This window comes from Electrona antarctica (assembly GCF_951216825.1).
Source record: "Electrona antarctica genome assembly, chromosome: 11".
Taxonomy (NCBI): Eukaryota; Metazoa; Chordata; class Actinopteri; order Myctophiformes; family Myctophidae; genus Electrona; species Electrona antarctica.
In genome coordinates, this window is record NC_136792.1 from 8,959,244 (window position 1) to 8,984,921 (window position 25,678).

Below are 25,678 nucleotides of genomic sequence, written 5' to 3' on the forward strand. Positions count from 1 at the left end.
TCGCTAAATTAAATGGTGTGAAGAACCCCGTAAGTTTCCTCATTTTGCTCAGTGTCACCTTTTTACGTTCGTCTTTTTCTTCTTTCTTTTTTGGTGTCCACTCGGACGAGGACGACTCGGACCTTCATTGTCTTCTTTCTTCTTAGCGTTATCCGCCATAATGTTGTCTCAAGATTCACAACAGACAGACAGATGTCGCGCCTAAATGACAGGTGAACTGACCTCACCTCCGGGCCTGGGTGGATCTTGGGTGGAGATACGGAAATGGTGGTGTCACTGGTGTGTGTGGGGGGTGGGGGGGGCCCTTGATACCGGACACAGACAGTAGGCGGGCTTTAGACCGGATCATGCTTTCCACGGCTATAGCTAGCTACCCCACAGCAGTGAGCACTGCAGTGCAGACAGGCAGTGCAGAGAGAAGCTCTCTCTCAATGAACCATAATACAACTAAATACAATAACTATACACACATTTCACTTGAATTGGTCAATTGGATTTCAATACTTTAGTTATATTCGGGGGCCCCTCTAGTCGTGGGCCCCCGGGCTTCAGCCCACCCTAGCCCAACGGTAAGTCCGGCTCTGCCCCTGGCTCTGATGTTGTATTGTTAATAACTTTGTTGTTTGTGTTTGTTTGTTTGTCTTGTTTTGTATTGTAATGTATATTGTCATGACTGTTATAAAGATTTGTTTAAAAAAAAAAAAAAAAAGCCTTCAGCACTGCACTTCCGCCTTCATTGCGATACACGTCGCTCCAATGAACTGCAGCGGCAAATGAGGCATCTATTTCTTAATATCTATGGTTGTACTGGCCTGCTGGCAGTGGACAAAAGTAGAAGACTGGTTGCAGTGGATGAAACACAACTGCAGGTCTTTGTAAGTTATCTCTCTCTCTCTCTCTCTCTCTCTCTCTCTCTCTCCCTCTCTCCCCCCCCAGGGTGCACCAGGGCAGCAGGGATTGCCAGGGCCCCAAGGGACGTCAGGATTGCCAGGTCCCGAGGGACCAAATGGAGAGAAAGGTCACAGAGGAGACGAGGGGCCCCCAGGATCTGCTGGACTGAAGGGAGATATGGTAAAGATGGACGGACGGACGGACGGATGGACGGATGGACGGACAGACGGACGGACGGACGGACGGACGGACGGACGGACGGACGGACGGACGGACGGACGGACGGACAGACGGACAGACGGACAGACAGACTACATAGATTGACGTTACTGTGTGTCTGTTCGTTATCTCTGTGTGTGCGTGTGTGTGCGTGTGTGTGTGTGTGTGTGTGTACGTGCGTGCGTGCGTGTGTGTTTTAGGGGTCAGTAGGAGTACCTGGATATCATGGTGTGGACGGCATTCCCGTGAGTACAGTACAAATTTCACTTTGCAGAAGTTATTTATCTGGGTCTCATCCTGTAGTTTATTTGATGATTATGAACTAGGGGATATTTTTAACAGGCTTCAAAACACATCATGAAACGAGACAAGAGGGTAAGCCTACAAGGCTTAATTACATTGTTGCAGTTTGAACCGTACATTTGAAAACAAGCTTGTAAATCACTGTGTGTTCTTACATGATTCTGTACTTGAACTTGAATTCTTGTTGAAATGGACACTCGGACAGCATTCTGTTTTAGTACGCTAGAGAAGGTAGATCTCCTGTAGTTCTCCTATACCGTATTTCGCTGATCAGCGATATGCTGCAGTGGTTCTCTTGATCATTGTTTCTCCACAAAATAAATGTGTGTGTGTGTGTGTGTGTGTGTGTGTGTGTGTGTGTGTGTGTGTGTGTGTGTGTGTGTGTGTGTGTGTGTGTGTGTGTGTGTGTGTGTGTGTGCGTGTGTGCGTGTGTGCGCGTGCACGTGTACGTGTGTCCGTGCATGTGCACGCGTGCATGTGTGCGGGCATGTGTGTGTGTGTGTGTGTGTGTGTGTGTGTGTGTGTGTGTGCGTGTGTGTCTGTAGGGGCATCCTGGACCAGGTGGCTTGCCAGGATATCCAGGGTTGGATGGGTGCAACGGAACCAGAGGAGAAACCGGTAGACCTGGGCCAGAAGGACCCATTGGACCTGAGGGAGAACCAGTAAGAATCGCCATATTATCTACTCTTAAAAAGTCCCAAGTTGGGTTGTCTGGCGGGCACGTACTGTATAGATATAGGTCTGGATCAGGGGTGGACTGGTGCCAAAATACGTCCCTAGACTTTTGTCCCTTGACCGGCCCACCGGGGTGATGCTGATCATCACTGATTATCAATAAGCACACGAAAACAATCAAGCAAGACTGCAGAAGGTGGCACCCTCTGTTACATGTCATAATGAATGCTTGACCCATTTTGACCTGAGATCAGATTCTAAAAAATGTCTTCTACATCCTGACAGTTTTCTGAAAAAGCTATGTTTCTATGTCAGTCGTTCTTTGATTTAAAAAAATCAAAGAACCTACAAGCTCGTAGCGCGCCACTTTTCAATAGCTAAAGCATAACATAATGCTAACACCAAAAGGGGTTCCCGCCCAAAATGGATAAAGGCCTATTCAGACTCCAGTTTTAGGTGAAACTACAACATGACATCATGCCGCGGTGATTAGCGCTTCACCGCTCACCTAAACACATCTCTGTTTTTACTAGCCACCGTTTCGGTGGTCACCTCTTCAGCTAAAACTGGAGTATGAATAGGCCTTTAAAAGTGATATTTCACTTTCAAATGAAATAAACTTTAAAGAAATATATACAAAAAGAATGAAAAAAGGTCCTCGAAAAATCACGGCCTCCTCACGCATTAGAAGGGCAATTATATCAGTCAGTAGAACCAAGGACTGGTGTTTTCAATGAATCTATTGTGGTTCAAATGGAGTTTGAAGTTACAAATTATGAATGAATTGCATTTTTATGGTTTTTCTAGTGTTCAAAGCACTTTACAAGGGTTCATTCAGTCATTCATACATTGGGAAGTGAAGATGTTTGAAAGTGAAATGTCACTTTAATGCATCTCACTCTCACTCACTCTCTCTCACTCTCTCTCTATCTCACTCTCTCTCTCACTCTCTCTCACTCTCTCTCTCACTCTCTATCTCACTCACTCTCACTCACTCTCTCTCACTCACTCTCTCTCTCTCACTCACTCACTCTCTCTCACTCTCTCTCTCTCTCTCTCTCTCACTCTCTCTCTCTCTCACTCACTCACTCACTCACTCACTCACTCACTCACTCACTCACTCACTCACTCACTCACTCACTCACTCACTCACTCACTCACTCACTCACTCACTCACTCACTCAACAATAACAATTATGTTACCCCCCCCATTTATACCTGTTTGTTTCTTTGATGTCTCTTCAGGGGTTTCCTGGATTAAAAGGCTTTTCAGGAGATCCTACTATTCACTTCATCCAGTTCCCAGGAATACCTGTAGGTACCACCGATAATACTCCACATATATAACCCATAACCTGCTCATCTGGCTGCTTTACTGTGTAGTGGTTGATACGGACGCCAACATTGCTTGCCAGTTTGAATATTAGCTTTTATTAATTAGTTTGTATTCAAATATATTTGAACATCATTTTCCTATAGGCTATAATTCACAAAATACCAGTTGCTTATTATTGGATGCAATATTCTAGGGTCAGGAATGCAGTTGATGCGCCCTCCCTCTGTTTGCCTACATGGGGGCAGTAGACCACAGAGAACAAACAACAACCAGTAGGACAAGAGGTCCAGGGCTAGGATAGAATACTAGCATTATAGAGGGTATGCGCATGCATAAAGTGAATGGCAGATCGAGTGGCAAAGTGAATTTAATGTTGTTTAAAGTCATTTAATTCAATCAAATATGACTTTTCTGTATGGATGTATGGGCTGTCAAGGCCAGAAAGTAGTTTTTTGCCACTCAGTAGGCATTTCCGCATAACTTCCTGGTATGATGATGATGTCACACGCATACCCTCTATTGGAGGTGCTGGTAGGATATAAAAACTCTAGTAAACATATTGGTTTTTAAACCAGTGGTCCCTGAGGAGGTTCCAGGTGGTCCCCAGCTAAATGTTGGAGAGTTGGTAACCAAATGGACCCTTAGAGATCTTTAACTAGAGCGTAAAATGAAACATGAAAAATGGTTTCATTCATTCATTCATTTTACACTCTCAAGAGTTAAATTATTGTTAAACACTTAATTTTAAGTCTACACAATTAGAGAATGCAATAAAGAATTGTTGATCAACATTTGCCTGTTATCTCTCCTATGGTGCCAACATCAATACAGCATGGAATTGTGGACAAAATCTCCAACGACAAAATCTCCAACGACAACACTATGTTCTTTAGCTTAGGGTCCGAGAGGCTAAATCTCATCAAATGGTGGTTCCGTGTCTCGAATGCCCAATAAATAAATGGGCCTTGATGTGAAAAGGGTTGAAAACCACTGATCTATTATTACCTGTGATAAAAAAAAATCATTCGTTTTGTTGTAAAATTCCAGCTTGTTGTAACTATGTGTGTTTCCTCACTGCAGGGGGAGGAGGGAGCTGCAGGACTTCCTGGCCGTCCGGTAAGTTGACCCATTTTGACCTGAGATCAGTTTTCTGAAAAAGCTATGTTTCTATGTCAGTCGTTCTTCGATTTTTCAAAAATAGCAGACCTACAAGCTCGTAGCGCGCCACTCGGTGGCGCGCTATGAGCTTGTAGATCTGCAATTTTTCAATAGCTAAAGCATAACATAATGCTAACACCAAAAGGGGTTCCCGCCCCAAAATGGGTTAAAGGTTTCATGACATTAATTTTCATTTATTTTTATTTTTCGTTTTTATTTTAGGTTTTATGACCTCAATTACACACACAAACCTGAACTTTGAACATTCAGTAGGATTGTCTGTGGTCTGGGATTTTATCTGTGTCTGTGAAGCCTTTTGAGCTGCAACGAACACAGGCAAAACAGTGAAAACAGTGACATCTGCTGGCAAATCCCATTGCCATAATATATGGGATTTGCTGGTTCTTACATCACAAACAGCAGGAACATCAGAGCACTTGTTTGAGCCAGAAAACCCCAGACCACAGAAAATCTACTGATTGTTAAAAGTTCAGGTTTTTTGGGTGCAGTTGAGCTCAGAAAACCTAAAGAAAATAAGGAAATTACAAAAACCTTTTTTTTATGTCACAATCCCTTTGACAGCCATGCCATAAAACACATACAACGTGCATTCTGCTTTGTGGTTGTTTTTCTTCTGGACCGTATGGTCAGACAAGGTCAAAGGTCAGAACTGCAGCATCACTCCCGATCTTCCGCCGTAGTCTGAAAACCCACCTTTTCAGACTCCATCATGGCCCATAGCACTTACCCTACCCCCCTTAGACAGCACTTCTTAGACTTATATAGCATTTGAAACAGACTTATAGCATGTCATGTAGACAGCACAATAAGTGCATTGTATGTAGTCATAGCACTTCATAGTATATAGTGTATAGTAGTCATAGCACTTCATAGTATATATGTACAGCATAGTATAGCATATATGTATAGTTTATATGTATAGTGTCATTATATAGATATGTTCTAGTTATAGTTTATATGTATAGTGTCATTATATAGATATGTTCTAGTCACGTTCTTAGCTTACGCATGTTTCGCGATAAATGCTTTTTTACATATGTGATGTATTCCCATGCTTTTTGTTCTTGCTTATTGTAAGTCGCTCTGGATTAAGAGCGTCTGCTAAATGCCTAAATTGTAAATTGTAAATTGTAAATTGTCATGATGCAGGGCTTGCAGGCTACTGTATCTACTCTCAGTGGTGGAATAAGTAACTAAGTACATTTACTCAAGTACTGTACTTAAGTACAATTTTGAGGTATTTGTACTTTACTTGAGTATTTCCAAGTTCCAATATTTCTACTCCACTACATCTCAGATCCAAATCTTTTCTACCTGGGCTCACCACCTCACAACAGGTGCAACACCAGTCCTCCACATCCCCAAAATAAATCTATAGTTTCATTCGTGCCATACTCAGTCTATGCACAACGAATTGTTTTAATTCAAAGTGGTATATATTCTGTGAAATGTTTATTGTCATTCCGTGTGTCTACAAGGTCCAAGTATTGCGTCCACAGCGCGCTGTGAGCTTGCAGATCTTATATTTCCGGTGCACGCACAAAGCCCTATTAGCCATGCAGCGGTTAATTTCACTCTTGTGTACAACCTTTATTCAAATAGTTGAAAATGAATTCATTAAAAAACTGAGCACATGTATTTTTGATCTATAAGGCCAAACCTCATTTGGAGGTTGGAGAAGCTGTCTCATCATTATAATGCACATATGAGTGGATGTTGTCACGGGTGCGACTCAGGAGACAGTAGTGGACCCAAATGCAGAACAGACAGTTTACTGTCACTACAAAATAAAACAGCGATAGATCCTGACAGATGTACTAATAAATAGTCAATACTCTTTGTGTCACAGGGAGAGCGGGGTCTGCCTGGTCCTATCGGTCCCATTGGCCCAGTTGGACTGGATGGAACGAATGTGAGTCGAAAGATTGTTCATTATTATTATTATTATTATTATTATTATTATTATTATTATTATTATTATTATTATTATTATTCACACAGAAATGCGCCTGATGCACAACATTAAAACTGTCTGTCTGTCTGTCTGTCTGTCTGTCTGTCTGTCTGTCTGTCTGTCCGCCCATGCAGGGATTACATGGTATTCCAGGTCTCAGAGGACCTCCTGTAAGTTCTCATTTTTATTTTAACGAGGAGAATAAATAATCATGTAATATTCAAATGTAATGACATTTTACATTCAAGTGTTTTGAATTTAATCGTTTTATCGATGTATCGTTCGTGTTGTTCAGCACAAACACCAGTGAATCCACAGGATTAATCATTATCTGCATCCCCTCCTCAGGGAGAGAAAGGAAGGTCTCTGCCGGGACAGAAAGGAGAGGAGGTAAACTATTAGTAGCATTGTAATAATTAATAATGTGTTATTATAATGATAAACCATATTTAGTGTTGTTATTATTGAAATAGTGTTCTATTATTATGAGTAGTAGTACCATTGTAACAGTGGTATTTTCCAGGGAGACCAGGGTCTGCTGGGGCCTCCGGGGCCGTTTGAGTATGTCAACCCTCCAGTGGACCTTTATATCAAAGGAGAACAGGTACGCACACACAACAGGTGCACGGAATGCTTAGGCCTGACTCACACGTGCACAACAGATTGTTGTATAGCTGATGCATGAGACTTGTTTACTGATGCAAGCTCGCAATTCATTTCCAATGGAAGTCACATGGTTTGACACAACATTTGTGTTGTATGAGGGGGCGGGGGGCAGTCGGAAGACAGCCGAAAGCCGCACAACAAAAATGTTGTGTCAAACCATGTGACTTCCATTGGAAATGCATTGGGGCAGCCATGACACTTACCCTTTGTTTACATCTAGCATCCAACAATGTTGTATGCTAGATCGAAAGGTGTGAGTGAGGCCTGCTTACTGCTTACAACAACAGGTACACATAGTACTACTGTAAGTATACTGCTTACAACAACAGGTACACAGAGTACTACTGTAAGTATACTGCTTACAACAACAGGTACACAGAGTACTACTGTAAGTATACTGCTTACAACAACAGGTACACAGAGTACTACTGTAAATATACTGCTTACAACAACAGGTACACACTAGTACTACTGTAAGTATACTTCTTACAACAACAGGTACACAGAGTACTACTGTAAGTATACTGCTTACAACAACAGGTACACAGAGTACTACTGTAAGTACTGCTAAGAAATGGCACCCTTTTCACATTGGCCTGGTATGGTGCAAAGCAGTGGCATTTCATTTCAGCAAAAGCTAAGGTATGGCAAGTTCACAAAACAATTGTGTCGACAATTTTGGAGTTACGTGACGTTATTTGCCTCTATTTATGGCCTGTTTTCCTCCATTTTTGCGGTTCTGTGTGGTTATGTGCCTATTTTTTGGCATATTTTAAAAGTTCAAAGTCTTTGTCTTTGGCTATTAGCCTGATGAAGGCCGCATAGGCCGAAACGTTGCCGTTTCCCTATTAAAAGTTGGTTCACTGCATTTGAAGACAGTGTTCGGGTGTTTGTTCCCTTTTCATTGTCGGGCACTGTACCCTCTCCTACGCACCTGTCGCCTGTAGGTGTGCAAAAGCTTTGCTTTTTATTAAATTTCAAAGTTCAAAATGTTATTTTTTCCCTTGGAGCCAAGGTATGGCAGCTGCCATAGCTTGCCATACACTGGCCACCAGGAGGCCACAATAACCGCCCAGAGACCTTTGCTCCGAGGAGCATTTTTTTCTAGTTCTACATCATCATTCACTCTAATTGTGTTCTGTGTTCTAGGGGATTAAAGGAGAGAAAGGCCTGTGCGGAACCAACGGACTAAATGTAATCAATCAATCATTTAATGGACTCTCTATCTATCTATCTATCTATCTATCTATCTATCTATCTATCTATCTATCTATCTATCTATCTATCTATCTATCTATCTATCTACCGGTATCTATCTATCTATCTATCTATCTATCTATCTATCTATCTATCTATCTATCTATCTATCTATCTATCTATCTATCTATCTATCTATCTAGTAAGGATCAGAGACATAAGTGGACGTGTGTGTGTGTGTGTGTGTGTGTGTGTGTGTGTGTGTGTGTGTGTGTGTGTGTTTCAAGGGTTTGAATGCATTACCAGAGATCAAAGGAGAGACAGGAATCCTAGGATTTCCTGGTCCGAGGGTAAGACAGTCACGTGTACACATGTACACTACACATACACACACTTTCATTTGCTAAAGGTCACTTGTACAGTCTTAAAACTAGTGGTTGCTCTCACTCTTTGGAACGCTCTACTTTTGGATATAAAAAATGCTGAGTCAGCTGACTGTCAAAAATATATATGTTAATGACGTTTAGAAGATTTAGAACACTTTCCTGGGGGTCTTTATGTGTGTAATACGGTATGTGGTTTTAGATATTTTAAATCTTAGCAGTGAGCCCAGTGTCTCTGATGTCATGGACACTGGGCTCACTTACTTCCTGGACTACATGTTGTCTCAGTAAGACAGCCCTCCCCCATAGATATATATATAAGAAAGCTAGATGGCTCACCCGCGCTCTGGCCAATGGAGAGCGACATTGCTACGTGGCGGCCATCTTACCTCGGGGCAGCATAACATTGTGTCTATGGGGCATGTACTTTTAAATAACTTGCTCAATTTTCAACCGATTTTCAAACGGTTTGGTTTGTTATAAACGTCGGAGACGTCCGCATACATATATGCTTTTATACGACGTTCATATAAAAAAAACAAAATTAAGCAGATAAGCGTCCTGAATGTTGACAACGTTTGTAATAAACCAACCCGTACTGTAGCCCCGAAGTAAGATGTAACTATGTTTTATCATGACAATATTCCGAAAGAAGCATCTGTGTTGTTTTTCAGGGTTACCCTGGAAGAGCCGGTCTCGGAGGGTTACCAGGATTCACGGTGCGTCTCAGGACAGGAAGCAAGCCATACATGGTTACAGTCGTTGCCAGGCAACAATCACAAACCCATTTAGACGTGACGTTGATGCTACAAATGTCTTCTAAAGTCACGACAGTTTTCTGAAAAACCTATGTTTCTATGTCAGTGGTTCTCAAACCATTACATGTCAAAGAGCCCCACAATTATTTGTATGATTGATTGATTGAAATATTTATTAACAGTTTGCAGAATTACAGTACATTTCAAGCACAACTCAATACAAAGACTGTTAACTGTGAGTGGACGACCCAATAAAGCATTACACTTGTTTAATTGGCCGCTGACCCACATCTGAAAATATGTTGTTCCCGGGACCCCCCCAGAAGCAAAGATTTGAGTTAAAAACGTTCGCTCTGAAAGAATATGATAATATTGAAAGATTTGCGACACATTTTCAAGATTTTTCAAAAATAGCAGATCAGAAATAATGCTTAAAACACCAAAAGGGGTTCCCATCCTGAAGCCTCTCGCCTCTCTGCGTGGACTAGGCCCGCCATCTCACGCGAACTTGAGTCACGTGAGTGAGACACCACTGAGCGAGCCAGTTGCCGTGTCGAGCGTTTTGAAGTTCACTTAGCCGACTCAGAGCCGTTGGAGTTGCAACCCGAATAGGCAGAGAATAGTAAATCCTGTCCTGGCAAGAGCGTTTTCCCCCGACTGCCACTCAAAGTGGCTACTGGCCAATCACAGCGCGTCCTTGCAAAACCCCGGATAGGTTTTCGGAGAACGCGTGACATTTTATTACTTGGCATTACATTATACGTCTCACAAATTCATGAGCTTAACGATTGAATTGTGTTTTGGGCTTTGAACATTTGAACATATTTTAATATACTGTATATTTATATATTTCTGTTTGTCTTTTAGACTTAACAAATGTTGCTCAACCAGTAGAAGGCAGCACAATAATATATTATTTTGAACTGTTGTATGTGTTCACAGGGAATGCTGGGCAGTACAGGTCTTCCAGGTCTGATAGGAACTGATGGACTAAAGGTTAGAACTCCTGAACTAGTGACTGTACTACTACTACTACTACCACCACCACCACCAAAGTCAAAGTCATACGATTTGTCACACACGTTACCGCAGTGAAATTTCTTCTCCGCATTTGACCCATCTCTTGGAGCAGTGAGCCGCAGCCAAGGAGCGGTGAGCTGCAGCCGTGCCACGCTCGGGAATCATTTGATTAGTAGATTTGACCCCCCAATCCAACCCTTTGATGCTGAGTGCCAAGCAGGGAGGCATTGGGTCCCATTTTTTTGGTATGACCAAAGACTACTACTACTACCACTACCACCACCACCACCACCACCACTACTACTACTACTACTACTAGCACTACTACTACTGTGTCCCTTGAAAATGTTGCTTCATTGATATAAAAATTGTAGCGGGAATGTTGCTGATGATTTTCATCATTCACCAGTGGGGTGGTGGAGTGCTGCTGACACCTGCTGCTGGCATAGTTTTACCAATACTTCAGCAGTCGCGGGACACTATTTCAGCGCTGTTACTTGCAATAGTCCAGTCTTTTCTTTTCATCTTTGGTGACTTGGTGCCCAGCCCAGTGCTGGTTGGCGACCGTTGTGCTACAACCCTCAAGCTTCACATGTAGAAATGTCACTCATAGGGGACAAACAAGGCTGAAATAGCATGGAAACACATTACTGCATATTACTGTTATATTCATTCATTCAAGTTTTGTTGAAATTACACTGAGTAATCAAACTCATTTTCAGTGTCGTCGAGTAATACAATATCATATAGAAAAAAAACATCACAATACATCAGAAGATCAGGAAAAGAAAAACAAAAGATATATGTTTACAAATAAAAAGCTAAGACAAATTTCAAAACGATCTAAAAACAGTTAGATATTGTGGGGGTCTGTATGCTCACCAAGGTTTTAAAACGTCTCAAGGGTACCAATGTGGTCAGTTTCAATGTCGTATGTAATGGAGTGTACCACAGTGTAGTACATTCTACACAAATGTGACTGTTGTTTACAACACAAAATGATTTGTCTGTTTCCCAGGGCGTCACAGGAGATCCAGGGCCTAAAGGAGCCACAGTTTATGAACAAGTTGAAAGTAATGGTAAGAAAGAAAGAAGAAAAAAAGGAAGTTCTTCTGTCTTTTAGTGTCTAGTGTTTAGTGTTTAGTGTTTTAGTGTCTATTAGTTCCCTCTTTAGTTTGTTCCTCACTCTTGCCCTCTCTTTATTCCTCTCTTTCTGTTCTCCCTTCTATTCTTGTCTGGTCATGGGATGATGTCATGACTGTGTGTCCACCCTGGGGTGATGCCGTCATCGTCATCCTCATGTTTCTGTGTGTCTGATGTCATCATAATGTGACCACAGGCTGTGGGTGCCCACCTTGTACTGGCACTGGTGAGTATAATAATGTTCTGCTTGTGTTGTAGCCAGGGCTACAATTCATTTTTTGTTTTTTGTTTTTTTTAGGGGCGCTAGCGCCTCCTATAGCTTTTGTCCCCACACGTCTCAACATATGACATTGACAATGAAAGGACAAATTAGGTTAAATTTCTGCCAAATATGACGTAAATCTCATACGTCTCTCACACGTCTCATATTTGCCATTGACAATGAAATGAGAAATTAGGTCAAATGTCCGCCAAATATGACGTAAATTTAACCAACCAATCACATAAATTCAGTTGTAAGAGCGCCCCTCACTTCACACGGGTGTGATTTTTTTAAATTAATCGAATAGAGAAGCGCATTTCTAAAATATTTATTAATGTTTTGCGATTTTTGCATATCAACACATCAAATAACCGCTTAAGCATTATTTCATACTTCCGCAAGGCTACTTTTAACCATTTTTGAGCATTTCTTTTAAACGTTTTGCCTATAATAGGCCTTATAGGCCCTATAAGGACATGACCCAAATTGAGATTGGTTATTAACTGATTATTTTTATTACATTACTTTTTGAGGGGCTCTTGAAGATTACGTCATACGGCAGCCAAGTCTGTGGGATTGTTAATGTTTGTTTAGAGCAGTGGTTCCCAAAGTGGGGTCCGGGGACCCCCAGGGGTCCTTGAGGGAGTTCCATGGGGTTCTCGGCTAAATGATAGTTTGGAACCAAATGGACCTTTATGGGTCTGTAACTCTGATGCCCCTTTTCCACCGGTTGGTTCCCGATGGGAACCGGTTCAGTTATTTTTGGTTCTTAGTTCATGAGCCAGATCTCCAAAATTGGAGCGTTAATTATGAATTGAGTGTGCAAAACCATACCTAAATTAGATTGTTATCACCATGAAACTTCCCCAATTGAGTACGTACACGAAGACAATGATTTATTGTATTACAAATTTTACATTTTTAAATATGCAAATGAGGCATTATGTAGGAAAATAATCGAAAATATGAAAAAGCTACTACTGTGGAAGGGTTATCATGTATTAATTTACCACCAATTTCCCACCAATTTTGGAGCTCTGGCTCATGGACTAAGAATCAAATTTGGTTCCATTTTGTACACTCTCAGAGTTAAATTAACATTGATTTTACAATATAAATTGGGGGTCCCAGAGATAGAAATGCCATTATATGGGTGTCCGTAGACTAATGCATGTCAAACTGGGGGTCCTTGAAATTAAACGGGTTGAGAATCACTGCTATAGAGCCGTAAAACTCTTCTCTTAAATGGGGTTCCCTGGCATATCTTTTCAAATGGGGGGTCCGTGGGCTAATTAGTGTCAATTTGAGGGTCCTTGACGTGACAAAGTTTGGGAACCCCTGGTTTAGAGCACTGTAATGTGTTTGCCAGCCAAGTCTAATCTATGGATTTAATGTTTGTTAACTTCAGTTCAAGTCTAGTCTATGGATGTAATGTTTGTTAACTTCAGTTCAAGTCTAGTCTATGGATGTAATGTTTGTTAACTTCAGTTCAAGTCTAGTCTATGGATTTAATGTTTGTTAACTTCAGTTCAAATCTAGTCTATGGATTTAATGTTTGTTAACAGCAGTTGCTACACGTGGCTATTGTTACAACGGAAAGCATTACAATATATGCACGCCAGGCCGAATTAACCATAGGCTGCTAGGTGCAGCTGCACCGGGGGGCACTTGGCAAGGAGGGGCACCTTGACAAAATATATATATATATATATATATTTTTTCTTTTTTTCTTTTGAGGGGCACTAGCCCCTCCTATATACAGCTTTTTTCCCCACACGTCTCAAGATCTAATGCTACACATTAGGCTAGCTAGCTCTGGTCCAATTATATGAGTATACATTACTCATATAATTAAGATAATTATCATACTATAATTCAGTCAATGTCTGTCTGAATGTCTGTCTGAATGTGTGTGTGTCTGTCTGTCAGAAACACCGCCGTATCTCCTCACCGCCTGCACCAATCACTCCCACTTTTCACACAGGCATTGACCATAATAATATGGAGGTCTTAACGAAGCCCTTTTTCCAATTTAACACATTATAAATGAATAATGAATTTATTAGTGAATAGAAAATGCGAAAACGCACCCAGGGCGCAGTACCCCATGCGGCAATATCTCCCAACGGGTAAGGGCTAGTTCAAGTAATTAAGCAACTCATTCAATAATCATTTAATAATACTAAAACCCAAATTAAATTAGAACTCTTACAGTAAATCTCTGAAAGCCGCCGTACTTCACTTGTTTTGGTCACGAACGATTTGTTCAAAGTTAGGCTACTAGTTATTTTGGGTACCTTTGGGTTCCATAAGAGGGCACTTTTGAACAAAAAATAGCGAAAATAGCAGATCTACAAGCTCACAACGCGTTGCGATGCGATGCGTTGTGAGCTTGTAGATCAGCTATTTTCTTTGTACGACATGGATTTCTAAACACATTTGTTCAACACAAAATGCTGTGTTCAAGTTCATGAGACTTCAGAAAAATAAACGCAATTCTCCTGAATGCTGCCTTCCGGGCATGGCACGGAAAGGAGTGGCATTTTGCATTTCTTTTACCACAGTAAACGCTGCATTCATGGTTGAATGCAGCATTTGTCACTTTCATTTGGCCCAAATGAAAGTGACAGTCTTTTTGTTAGTTTTAGTTTTAAGTTGTTGTTTGTCCTGGAAATGATATCGAACAATGTTTGGTCATCTCATCTGTGTACTCTGGCTCAAATAGGGACGGTCATCATAAAAGGGCAGGGGCTGAAGCCCCCTTTGATGTCTATGTGTGCACCTCCCTGTCCTGTTCTGACCCAGCTCCTGCAAGAACGGACTCAAGACCGTGATCTGAATTGAGTGCTTCAGCCCTGTATAGAGGGTATGAGTGCTTCAGCCCTGTATAGAGGGTATGAGTGCTTCAGCCCTGTATAGAGGGTATGAGTGCTTCAGCCCTGTATAGAGGGTATGAGTGCTTCAGCCCTGTATAGAGGGTATGAGTGCTTCAGCCCTGTATAGAGGGTATGAGTGCTTCAGCCCTGTATAGAGGGTATGAGTGCTTCAGCCCTATATATAGGGTATGAGTGCTTCAGCCCTATATATAGGGTATGAGTGCTTCAGCCCTGTATAGAGGGTATGAGTGCTTCAGCCCTATATATAGGGTATGAGTGCTTCAGCCCTATATATAGGGTATGAGTGCTTCAGCCCTATATATAGGGTATGAGTGCTTCAGCCCTATATAGAGGGTATGCTTCAGCCCTATATAGAGGGTATGCTTCAGCCCTATATAGAGGGTATGAGTGTTTCAGCCCTGTATAGAGGGTATGAGTGCTTCAGCCCTGTATAGAGGGTATGAATTGAGTGCTTCAGCCCTGTATAGAGGGTATGAGTGCTTCAGCCCTGTATAGAGGGTATGAGTGCTTCAGCCCTATATAGAGGGTATGAGTGCTTCAGCCCTGTATAGAGGGTATGAGTGCTTCAGCCCTGTATAGAGGGTATGAGTGCTTCAGCCCTGTATAGAGGGTATGAGTGCTTCAGCCCTGTATAGAGGGTATGAGTGCTTCAGCCCTGTATAGAGGGTATGAATTGAGTGCTTCAGCCCTGTATAGAGGGTATGAATTGAGTGCTTCAGCCCTGTATAGAGGGTATGAGTGCTTCAGCCCTGTATAGAGGGTCTGCGCATGCATTACGGGAATGGGAAATCGAGTGGCAAAGTGACTTGACAAAACTGAGTTTAATGTCGTTTAATGCAATCCGATAGGACTGTTCTGTTTGGATGTACGGGGCTATCAAGGCCAGAAAGTAGTTGTATGCCACTCAGTATGCGTTCCTGCATAACTTATGATGATGATGTCACGCGCAAACCCTCTATTACTGTGCTGATCTTATGTACTTTAAAGCTTAATTTAATTACAAACATTTACTGAACAATGCATGATTAATAACGCACGATCCAAACGTGCTCAGGCTTCTTCTCAGACAGTAGCCGGAGGTTGCACCATGATGTCCACGCAACCTAAACGACAACAGTGTGTTTTTGAAGTGGACATGATGAAGGCAAAACCTTCGATGAAAGTCACCTTTGGAAACCAACCAACTCCTGAAAGCAGGACAAGCGTCACGTTGTGTCTCTCTATGTTCCAGGTAATGTTGGAGAGCCAGGGCCTGCTGGTGTGCAAGGAGAACCAGGAGACGTAGGGTTGATGGGGATGCACGGACCTGACGGTCCCCCGGGGGAATCTATAGTTGGTCAGTGCTTATTCTTCTGTGTGTTTATTCTGCGTGCGTGCGTGTGTGCGTGCGTGCGTGCGTGCAAACCTCTGGTTTCAGTCGACCTCTGGTTTTGTTAGACGATGGCCCTTTTAAATGTTGATACAGTTTGAACAGTGACAAACCTGTGGAGATGTGAGGTGTTGGAGGTGAGGAGTTTGGAATCCCAGTGTTATTGCGGTCGCATCATAGCCTGGCTTGAAGTCTTCACACAATCATTCACAGTGGTGAAATAATGGAAGACTAAATTTGGCTTAATTTATGCATCATTTTCACTTTTGAGCTCACCTTTAAAAGGATCGTGACAAGTTTTTGTAATTATTTTTAGATTTTCTGAGCACCCAAAAACACTTTTATCATTCAGTAGATTTTCTGTGGTCTGGGATTTTCTGGCTCAAACAAGCTGATTTTCCTGTGGACTGTGATGTAAGAGTCCACAAATCCCATATATGACAATTTGCCAGCAGAACAGTCACTGTTGAGTGCCTGTTTGCCTTCTTTCATGGCAGCTCAAAAGGCTTCACAGACACAGAGAAAACCCCACACCACCAGAAAATCCACTGAATGTTCAAAGTCCAGGTTGTGTGGGTGTTTAATTGAGGTTATAAAACCTAAAAGAAAAAAAGAAAAAAAATGAAAATGAATGTCATGAAACCTTTAACCCATTCTGGGCGGGAACACCTTTTGGTGTTTTTTTAAGCATTATGTTATGCTTTAGCTATTGAAAAATAGCAGATCTACAAGCTCATAGCTCGGCACCGAGTGCCGCGCTACGAGCTTGTAGGCCTGCTATTTTTGAAAAATCGTGAAAATGTGGTGCAAATCTTTGAATATATATATTCTTTCAGAGCGAAGGTTTTTAACTCAAATCTTTGCTTCGAACAACATATTTTCAGATTGGTGTCGGAGGCCTATTACATTTTTGGGGTCCTTGACATGAAATAGTTTGAGCACCACTGACAGAGAAACATGGGAGTTTCTGAAAACTGTCATGATTTAGAAACCATTTGTAGAATCGTCCTCAAGTCTAAATGGGTTAAAATGCCCATTATTATGAATCCATACCTATAGGCTGATGCCAGTGTGACTGTTGACCCTCTCTGTCAGGTCCTCCTGGTGCGGTCGGACCTCCAGGTGAACCAGGTCCTACGGGGACCAAAGGAGCCCCAGGTCAGGTGTTTGCAAATGGTCCATCGCCTGGAGAGCCGGGGAAACCAGGCCTCGCCGGGCCCAAGGGCCTGAAGGGAAGACAGGGGAGCCCAGGTATATCATTGCACGCACACCCACACCCACACCCACACCCACAATATATTATAGACTATGGGCTCCGTAGCCCTATCTCCTTCATTTTGGGATTTAGTATTGTGTAAGAGGCGTTCCCCCGTAAAGAAAATGCTATCTTGTGCCACCACCTAAATCCTTAAAACACCTCCGCTACCCATTGCATTATGCATAGGTGTGGTTTGGGCGTTACGCAATTTAAACCAATCAGTGTGCCAGCTGGTGCCATTCCCTTTAAGAGATCTATTATCCATAATCCCTAATTATGCCCTGGATTTTGCCTTATGGAAGAGCAACGCGTGCTGCCTTGGAATACATTTATATTAGATACAGAGGGTTGTTTTGTGCGTCCAGTATCTGACTATCTGCCATCCATTCCGCCACCAACACAGCCATGTGTGTGTGTGTGTGTGTGTGTGTGTGTGTGTGTGTGTGTGTGTGTGTGTGTGTGTGTGTGTGTGCATGCGCGTGTTGCAGGTGCTTTCTGTAGTCCTGGTTCTCCAGGTGAAGATGGAGATAAAGGTGGAGTGGGCCCACCTGGATCCAGCGGGTTTCCTGGAATTAAAGGTACCTCCCAATACCATTTGGCCCAAATGAAAGTGAAAGTCTTTTTGTTAGTTTTAGTTTCAAGTTGTTGTTTTTCTTCTTCTTTTCTGGAAATGATATCGAAAAATGTTCTCATCTGTGTACTCTGGCTCAAATAGGGACGGTCATCATAGGCTAGCTGTATTTCTTCCTATATCTAATATGAACATCAGGTGAATGGTCCGCCATTCACCTGACGTTCACATTCATTGAGATGCAGGTGACATTGTCCTAGTCTCACCTGACGTTCACATTCATTGAGATGCAGGTGACATTGCCCTAGTCTCAGACGTTCACATTCATTGAGATGCAGGTGACATTGCCCTAGTCTCAGACGTTCACATTCATTGAGATGCAGGTGACATTGTCCTAGTCTCACCTGACGTTCACATTCATTGAGATGCAGGTGACATTGCCCTAGTCTCACCTGACGTTCACATTCATTGAGATGCAGGTGACATTGTCCTAGTCTCACCTGACGTTCACATTCATTGAGATGCAGGTGACATTGTCCTAGTCTCACCTGACGTTCACATTCATTGAGATGCAGGTGACATTGTCCTAGTCTCACCTGACGTTCACATTCATTGAGATGCAGGTGACATTGCCCTAGTCTCACCTGACGTTCACATTCATTGAGATGCAGGTGACATTGTCCTAGTCTCACCTGACGTTCACATTCATTGAGATGCAGGTGACATTGTCCTAGTCTCACCTGACGTTCACATTCATTGAGATGCAGGTGACATTGTCCTAGTCTCACCTGACGTTCACATTCATTGAGATGCAGGTGACATTGCCCTAGTCTCAGACGTTCACATTCATTGAGATGCAGGTGACATTGCCCTAGTCTCACCTGACGTTCACATTCATTGAGATGCAGGTGACATTGTCCTAGTCTCACCTGACGTTCACATTCATTGAGATGCAGGTGACATTGTCCTAGTCTCACCTGACGTTCACATTCATTGAGATGCAGGTGACATTGTCCTAGTCTCACCTGACGTTCACATTCATTGAGATGCAGGTGACATTGTCCTAGTCTCACCTGACGTTCACATTCATTGAGATGCAGGTGACATTGCCCTAGTCTCACCTGACGTTCACATTCATTGAGATGCAGGTGACATTGCCCTAGTCTCACCTGACGTTCACATTCATTGAGATGCAGGTGACATTGTCCTAGTCTCACCTGACGTTCACATTCATTGAGATGCAGGTGACATTGTCCTAGTCTCACCTGACGTTCACATTCATTGAGATGCAGGTGACATTGTCCTAGTCTCACCTGACGTTCACATTCATTGAGATGCAGGTGACATTGTCCTAGTCTCACCTGACGTTCACATTCATTGAGATGCAGGTGACATTGCCCTAGTCTCACCTGACGTTCACATTCATTGAGATGCAGGTGACATTGTCCTAGTCTCACCTGACGTTCACATTCATTGAGATGCAGGTGACATTGTCCTAGTCTCACCTGACGTTCACATTCATTGAGATGCAGGTGACATTGTCCTAGTCTCACCTGACGTTCACATTCATTGAGATGCAGGTGACATTGTCCTAGTCTCACCTGACGTTCACATTCATTGAGATGCAGGTGACATTGTCCTAGTCTCACCTGACGTTCACATTCATTGAGATGCAGGTGACATTGCCCTAGTCTCACCTGACGTTCACATTCATTGAGATGCAGGTGACATTGTCCTAGTCTCACCTGACGTTCACATTCATTGAGATGCAGGTGACATTGTCCTAGTCTCACCTGACGTTCACATTCATTGAGATGCAGGTGACATTGTCCTAGTCTCACCTGACGTTCACATTCATTGAGATGCAGGTGACATTGTCCTAGTCTCACCTGACGTTCACATTCATTGAGATGCAGGTGACATTGTCCTAGTCTCACCTGACGTTCACATTCATTGAGATGCAGGTGACATTGCCCTAGTCTCACCTGACGTTCACATTCATTGAGATGCAGGTGACATTGCCCTAGTCTCACCTGACGTTCACATTCATTGAGATGCAGGTGACATCGCCCTAGTCTCACCTGACGTTCACATTCATTGAGATGCAGGTGACATCGCCCTAGTCTCAGACGTTCACATTCATTGAGATGCAGGTGACATTGCCCTAGTCTCAGACGTTCACATTCATTGAGATGCAGGTGACATTGTCCTAGTCTCAGACGTTCACATTCATTGAGATGCAGGTGACATTGCCCTAGTCTCAGACGTTCACATTCATTGAGATGCAGGTGACATTGCCCTAGTCTCAGACGTTCACATTCATTGAGATGCAGGTGACATCGCCCTAGTCTCAGACGTTCACATTCATTGAGATGCAGGTGACATTGTCCTAGTCTCACCTGACGTTCACATTCATTGAGATGCAGGTGACATTGTCCTAGTCTCACCTGACGTTCACATTCATTGAGATGCAGGTGACATTGTCCTAGTCTCACCTGACGTTCACATTCATTGAGATGCAGGTGACATTGCCCTAGTCTCACCTGACGTTCACATTCATTGAGATGCAGGTGACATTGCCCTAGTCTCACCTGACGTTCACATTCATTGAGATGCAGGTGACATTGTCCTAGTCTCACCTGACGTTCACATTCATTGAGATGCAGGTGACATTGTCCTAGTCTCACCTGACGTTCACATTCATTGAGATGCAGGTGACATTGTCCTAGTCTCACCTGACGTTCACATTCATTGAGATGCAGGTGACATTGTCCTAGTCTCACCTGACGTTCACATTCATTGAGATGCAGGTGACATTGCCCTAGTCTCACCTGACGTTCACATTCATTGAGATGCAGGTGACATTGTCCTAGTCTCACCTGACGTTCACATTCATTGAGATGCAGGTGACATTGTCCTAGTCTCACCTGACGTTCACATTCATTGAGATGCAGGTGACATTGTCCTAGTCTCACCTGACGTTCACATTCATTGAGATGCAGGTGACATTGTCCTAGTCTCACCTGACGTTCACATTCATTGAGATGCAGGTGACATTGTCCTAGTCTCACCTGACGTTCACATTCATTGAGATGCAGGTGACATTGCCCTAGTCTCACCTGACGTTCACATTCATTGAGATGCAGGTGACATTGTCCTAGTCTCACCTGACGTTCACATTCATTGAGATGCAGGTGACATTGTCCTAGTCTCACCTGACGTTCACATTCATTGAGATGCAGGTGACATTGTCCTAGTCTCACCTGACGTTCACATTCATTGAGATGCAGGTGACATTGTCCTAGTCTCACCTGACGTTCACATTCATTGAGATGCAGGTGACATTGTCCTAGTCTCACCTGACGTTCACATTCATTGAGATGCAGGTGACATTGCCCTAGTCTCACCTGACGTTCACATTCATTGAGATGCAGGTGACATTGCCCTAGTCTCACCTGACGTTCACATTCATTGAGATGCAGGTGACATCGCCCTAGTCTCACCTGACGTTCACATTCATTGAGATGCAGGTGACATCGCCCTAGTCTCAGACGTTCACATTCATTGAGATGCAGGTGACATTGCCCTAGTCTCAGACGTTCACATTCATTGAGATGCAGGTGACATTGTCCTAGTCTCAGACGTTCACATTCATTGAGATGCAGGTGACATTGCCCTAGTCTCAGACGTTCACATTCATTGAGATGCAGGTGACATTGCCCTAGTCTCAGACGTTCACATTCATTGAGATGCAGGTGACATCGCCCTAGTCTCAGACGTTCACATTCATTGAGATGCAGGTGACATTGTCCTAGTCTCACCTGACGTTCACATTCATTGAGATGCAGGTGACATTGTCCTAGTCTCACCTGACGTTCACATTCATTGAGATGCAGGTGACATTGTCCTAGTCTCAGACGTTCACATTCATTGAGATGCAGGTGACATTGCCCTAGTCTCAGACGTTCACATTCATTGAGATGCAGGTGACATTGCCCTAGTCTCAGACGTTCACATTCATTGAGATGCAGGTGACATCGCCCTAGTCTCAGACGTTCACATTCATTGAGATGCAGGTGACATTGTCCTAGTCTCACCTGACGTTCACATTCATTGAGATGCAGGTGACATTGTCCTAGTCTCACCTGACGTTCACATTCATTGAGATGCAGGTGACATTGTCCTAGTCTCAGACACAGCAGAGAAATACAGTACTAGTGCCAGTAGAAACAGAGTGCATTGACGGAATTCAGTTGATCAGCTCTCTGTGTGTGTGTGTGTGTGTGTGTGTGTGTGTGTGTGTGTGTGTGTGTGTGTGTGTGTGTGTGTGTGTGTGTGTGTGTGTGCGTGCGCGTGCGCGTGCGTGCGTGCGTGCGCGCGTGCGTGCGTGCGTGCGTGCGTGCGTGCGTGCGTGCGTGCGTGTGTGCGTGCAGGCAGTGTGGGGGAGTGTGCATGTCTTGCCACTCCAGTGGTTGGCCCTCGTGGACTGATCGGAGAGCAGGGCTTTCCAGGGTCACCAGGAACACCGGGGATGACAGGAGAGCGAGGACATACGGGATTACCTGGAGATGCTGGGGGTCTTGGCTTCGAGGTCAGTGGTTCTGGTGTAACACTACTCACCAGTAAGACGCCTTAAAGGCGAGGAGCGACCGCAGGGCTGAGACACTCTACCGGAATAATGTCGCTTCATTATGTCAGCACTACAGCGGAGCGGACAGACGGTGAAATCTCTACCAAAGTCCTGATGTCACTCGCCCATCCCCTGGTCCAGGGCTGTAGAAGTTTAATTTTAAATTGTCTCATAGAAGCATTGTGGTCCAAAAATAAATAAACTGTCTCAGCGATATTGTCAGGGAGGCGTCTCTGTGTCGTCACAACAGTCAGTCAGTGATATTTGATAGCGTCTGTTTATAGCGACATTTTGAATAATTCGACGGCAGTAACATTAGCGTTTTCTCTCAGTCAGTTGATTCTTTATATCCATATGAGTCAAACCACCGTGATCATTTGTTTATTTTTGGAACACACTTCTTATTTGACGCGATATGAAAAAGTTTCGCTCCTGTCACTTTGGGGGATGCCTCCGTACAAATAAACTTCTCGAAATGTACAGAAACAAGGCCGTTTCTGAGGACATTTCTCAATGCACTTTCGCACAAAATACAGAAATGCAACAGTATAAGTACAACTAAAGCATGACAACTTACAAGCCAAGGCTCTTCAAAGCACACGTGAGGAGGAAAAAGGGCAGCATTACAGGCAAGAGTAACCATAGAGAGTAACAGGCAAGCATTTACAGGTAGCAGGCCGAAAGGAAAAGGGGGCAGTAGGAGAAGGGGAGTAGAAAGAGGAGAGGATTAAGTAGCAGGAAGAACCATACCGTTACATTGTTGGGAAATAAATGCACATAAACTGCCAGCATAGGCAGTGGGAGAGTCGTTCTCACATTCCCTCCTTACCTGTTCAGTTGATGGCATGTCTCTTTTCTCATTCTTGGCGGACTAGACCCCTTATCAGACAGCATCGCACTGAGACCCCCTTTCCACCGGTTGGTTCCCAATGGGAACCGGTTCAGTTCTTTTTGGTTCTTAGTCCATGAGCCAGAGCTCCAAAATTGGTGGGCAAACTATACCCTATATTACATTGTTTATAGGATCAATACAAGTAAATGAATACATGATAACCCTTCCACAGCAGTAGCTTTTTCATATTTTAGATTATTTTGCATATCTTCCTACATAATGCCTCATTTGCATATTTAAAAATGTAAAATTTGTAATAAAATAAATCATTGTCTTCGTGTAAGTACTCAACAAGTTTCATGGTGATAACAATCTAATCTAGGTATGGTTTTGCACACTCAATTCATAATTAACGTTCCAAATTTGGAGCTCTGGCTCATGGACTAAAAACCAAAAAGAACTGAACCGGTTCCCATTGGGAACCAACCGGTGGAACCTGAGAGCCAGTATGCACTGAGAGCCAGTATGCACTGAGAGCCAGTATGAGTGCGCAGGCAGCATTCAAAAGAACCCGACCGCTCATAAGATGCAATTGAAAAGTGGTTCTGGCACTCACATGTAAAAATGCATTACATCAAACTTTCAGATACTGTTATCCCCCCAATGTGGAGGAACCAGACTTGGAATGTTCACTGTGATCGCTATTATCCCTGGTTTCTGCTGTGTGTGACCAATAATTAAGTGGTTAATGATCAACTTGTCAGCTGGAACAAAGTTGAACCAAATTGGATGAGAGAGGGAGAGTTCACCTTTCGATGCCTCGATCCCTCAATTTGAGTTCACTTCTTGAAAACGTGTCGCAAGAGTGATGTACTTCATAGAAATATAACGTATATATAGTTTCCAGCAACGACTCGTCATAGATCTCTGATCTCCGCCCCCTAGCCGTGTTGTGGGGCAAACTGAACCAGAGCTGAACTGTGTGAATGGCAATTCACACGACTAAAGATAACTAATGGAAAGACGCTCAACATACGCACAGCTATTAGGAAGAGAGCCTTATCTCCGCAAAATCAGGGATATTATGTTATGCATCCATGTTTCTGTGCGCCGTCAGCGCCGTCAGTGCACATTTGCTTGAAACTTGATTGTTTGCTAGAAAGTCCAGACAGTAAAATCTTTCTTTCTAAAGTCCTTCTGTTATGGCCGAGCAATATGAACAGAGCAATTCTGCACCATTAAAGTAGTGTAATAGCATGGTAAGTCACTGTTTAGGCTACAAGCTCATCATGTCACTCTAGCAAAGTGATTGATCTGTGTCTCTCCTAGGGTCCTACTTGCCCCACAACAAGGATGCGGGCTGGAAGCGACAAATGTTTACGCCCCTTTTGGGATATTTTGCTGGGCCCTATATTCCACATGGGGCTGGCTGGGAGTTATATATGTAGCTGGGGTGTTGTTTCCCGTCTTCATGTTGCTAAGGTGTGATTTCCTCTGTCTCTGTATTGCTAGGGTCTCGGAGGTTTCCCAGGCATCAGAGGGCCAAAAGGTCAGAAAGGTGACCTCTTCATCATGGATATCAAAGGTGGGATGACCATACGGACATCTGTTTCACTAATAACTAATCTATTTCTAATAACAATTACTACAAGTAGTAATACAAACTTTTTTTTTACTTGTAAAACTTTAAAGCCATACTGTGGTGTGAAAACAGCAACATTGACTATGTATCGTATCGTTTTGCAATGGAAATAATCGGAAATCGAATCGTTTTGCTAAGCTATGTATCAATACTACATTTTTGTGTGTGGTATTTTGCAATTTTTAGAAGAAAAATTAAAAAGATATTTAAAATAAGATAATTTAAAATAATGTCAATGTATTTTAAATAGTTACTGTATCGATTTCAAATCATTGAATCGTATCGTATCGCCATAATGAACCAATATCGTCCATGTATGTATCGTCAACCATGTATCGTGATACGTATCGTGTCGCTGTTAAAATGTATCGTTACACCCCTAGTATGCACAATATGTACAATATGTATGTACAATATGTACACGTACGTATATACATGTACATAATGATTGGTTGATTGATTGATTTTATTCGGTGACATGAAAAAAGAGCAC

At 42.9% G+C, this 25,678-nt stretch overlaps 1 protein-coding gene across 1 annotated transcript in view; it reads left to right on the top strand.

Annotated features, from left to right (window-relative positions):
- Nucleotides 1-264: 264 nt before the first annotated feature.
- col4a4 (collagen, type IV, alpha 4) overlaps nt 265-25,678 on the top strand; it is a gene marked incomplete at its 5' end in the record, with an annotated part of 78,834 nt that continues 53,420 nt past the window's right edge. Inside the window, 21 exons of the mRNA XM_079514870.1 lie at nt 265-279; nt 937-1,071; nt 1,311-1,355; nt 1,959-2,075; nt 3,334-3,402; nt 4,505-4,540; nt 6,453-6,515; nt 6,692-6,727; nt 6,906-6,947; nt 7,081-7,161; nt 8,373-8,417; nt 8,684-8,770; nt 9,478-9,522; nt 10,504-10,557; nt 11,600-11,660; nt 11,921-11,950; nt 16,115-16,219; nt 17,348-17,503; nt 17,999-18,088; nt 22,515-22,672; nt 25,056-25,128. Of these exons, the coding sequence (XP_079370996.1) occupies nt 265-279; nt 937-1,071; nt 1,311-1,355; nt 1,959-2,075; nt 3,334-3,402; nt 4,505-4,540; nt 6,453-6,515; nt 6,692-6,727; nt 6,906-6,947; nt 7,081-7,161; nt 8,373-8,417; nt 8,684-8,770; nt 9,478-9,522; nt 10,504-10,557; nt 11,600-11,660; nt 11,921-11,950; nt 16,115-16,219; nt 17,348-17,503; nt 17,999-18,088; nt 22,515-22,672; nt 25,056-25,128 (1,543 nt within the window). The remainder of the gene's footprint in view (nt 280-936; nt 1,072-1,310; nt 1,356-1,958; nt 2,076-3,333; nt 3,403-4,504; nt 4,541-6,452; nt 6,516-6,691; nt 6,728-6,905; nt 6,948-7,080; nt 7,162-8,372; nt 8,418-8,683; nt 8,771-9,477; nt 9,523-10,503; nt 10,558-11,599; nt 11,661-11,920; nt 11,951-16,114; nt 16,220-17,347; nt 17,504-17,998; nt 18,089-22,514; nt 22,673-25,055; nt 25,129-25,678) is intronic.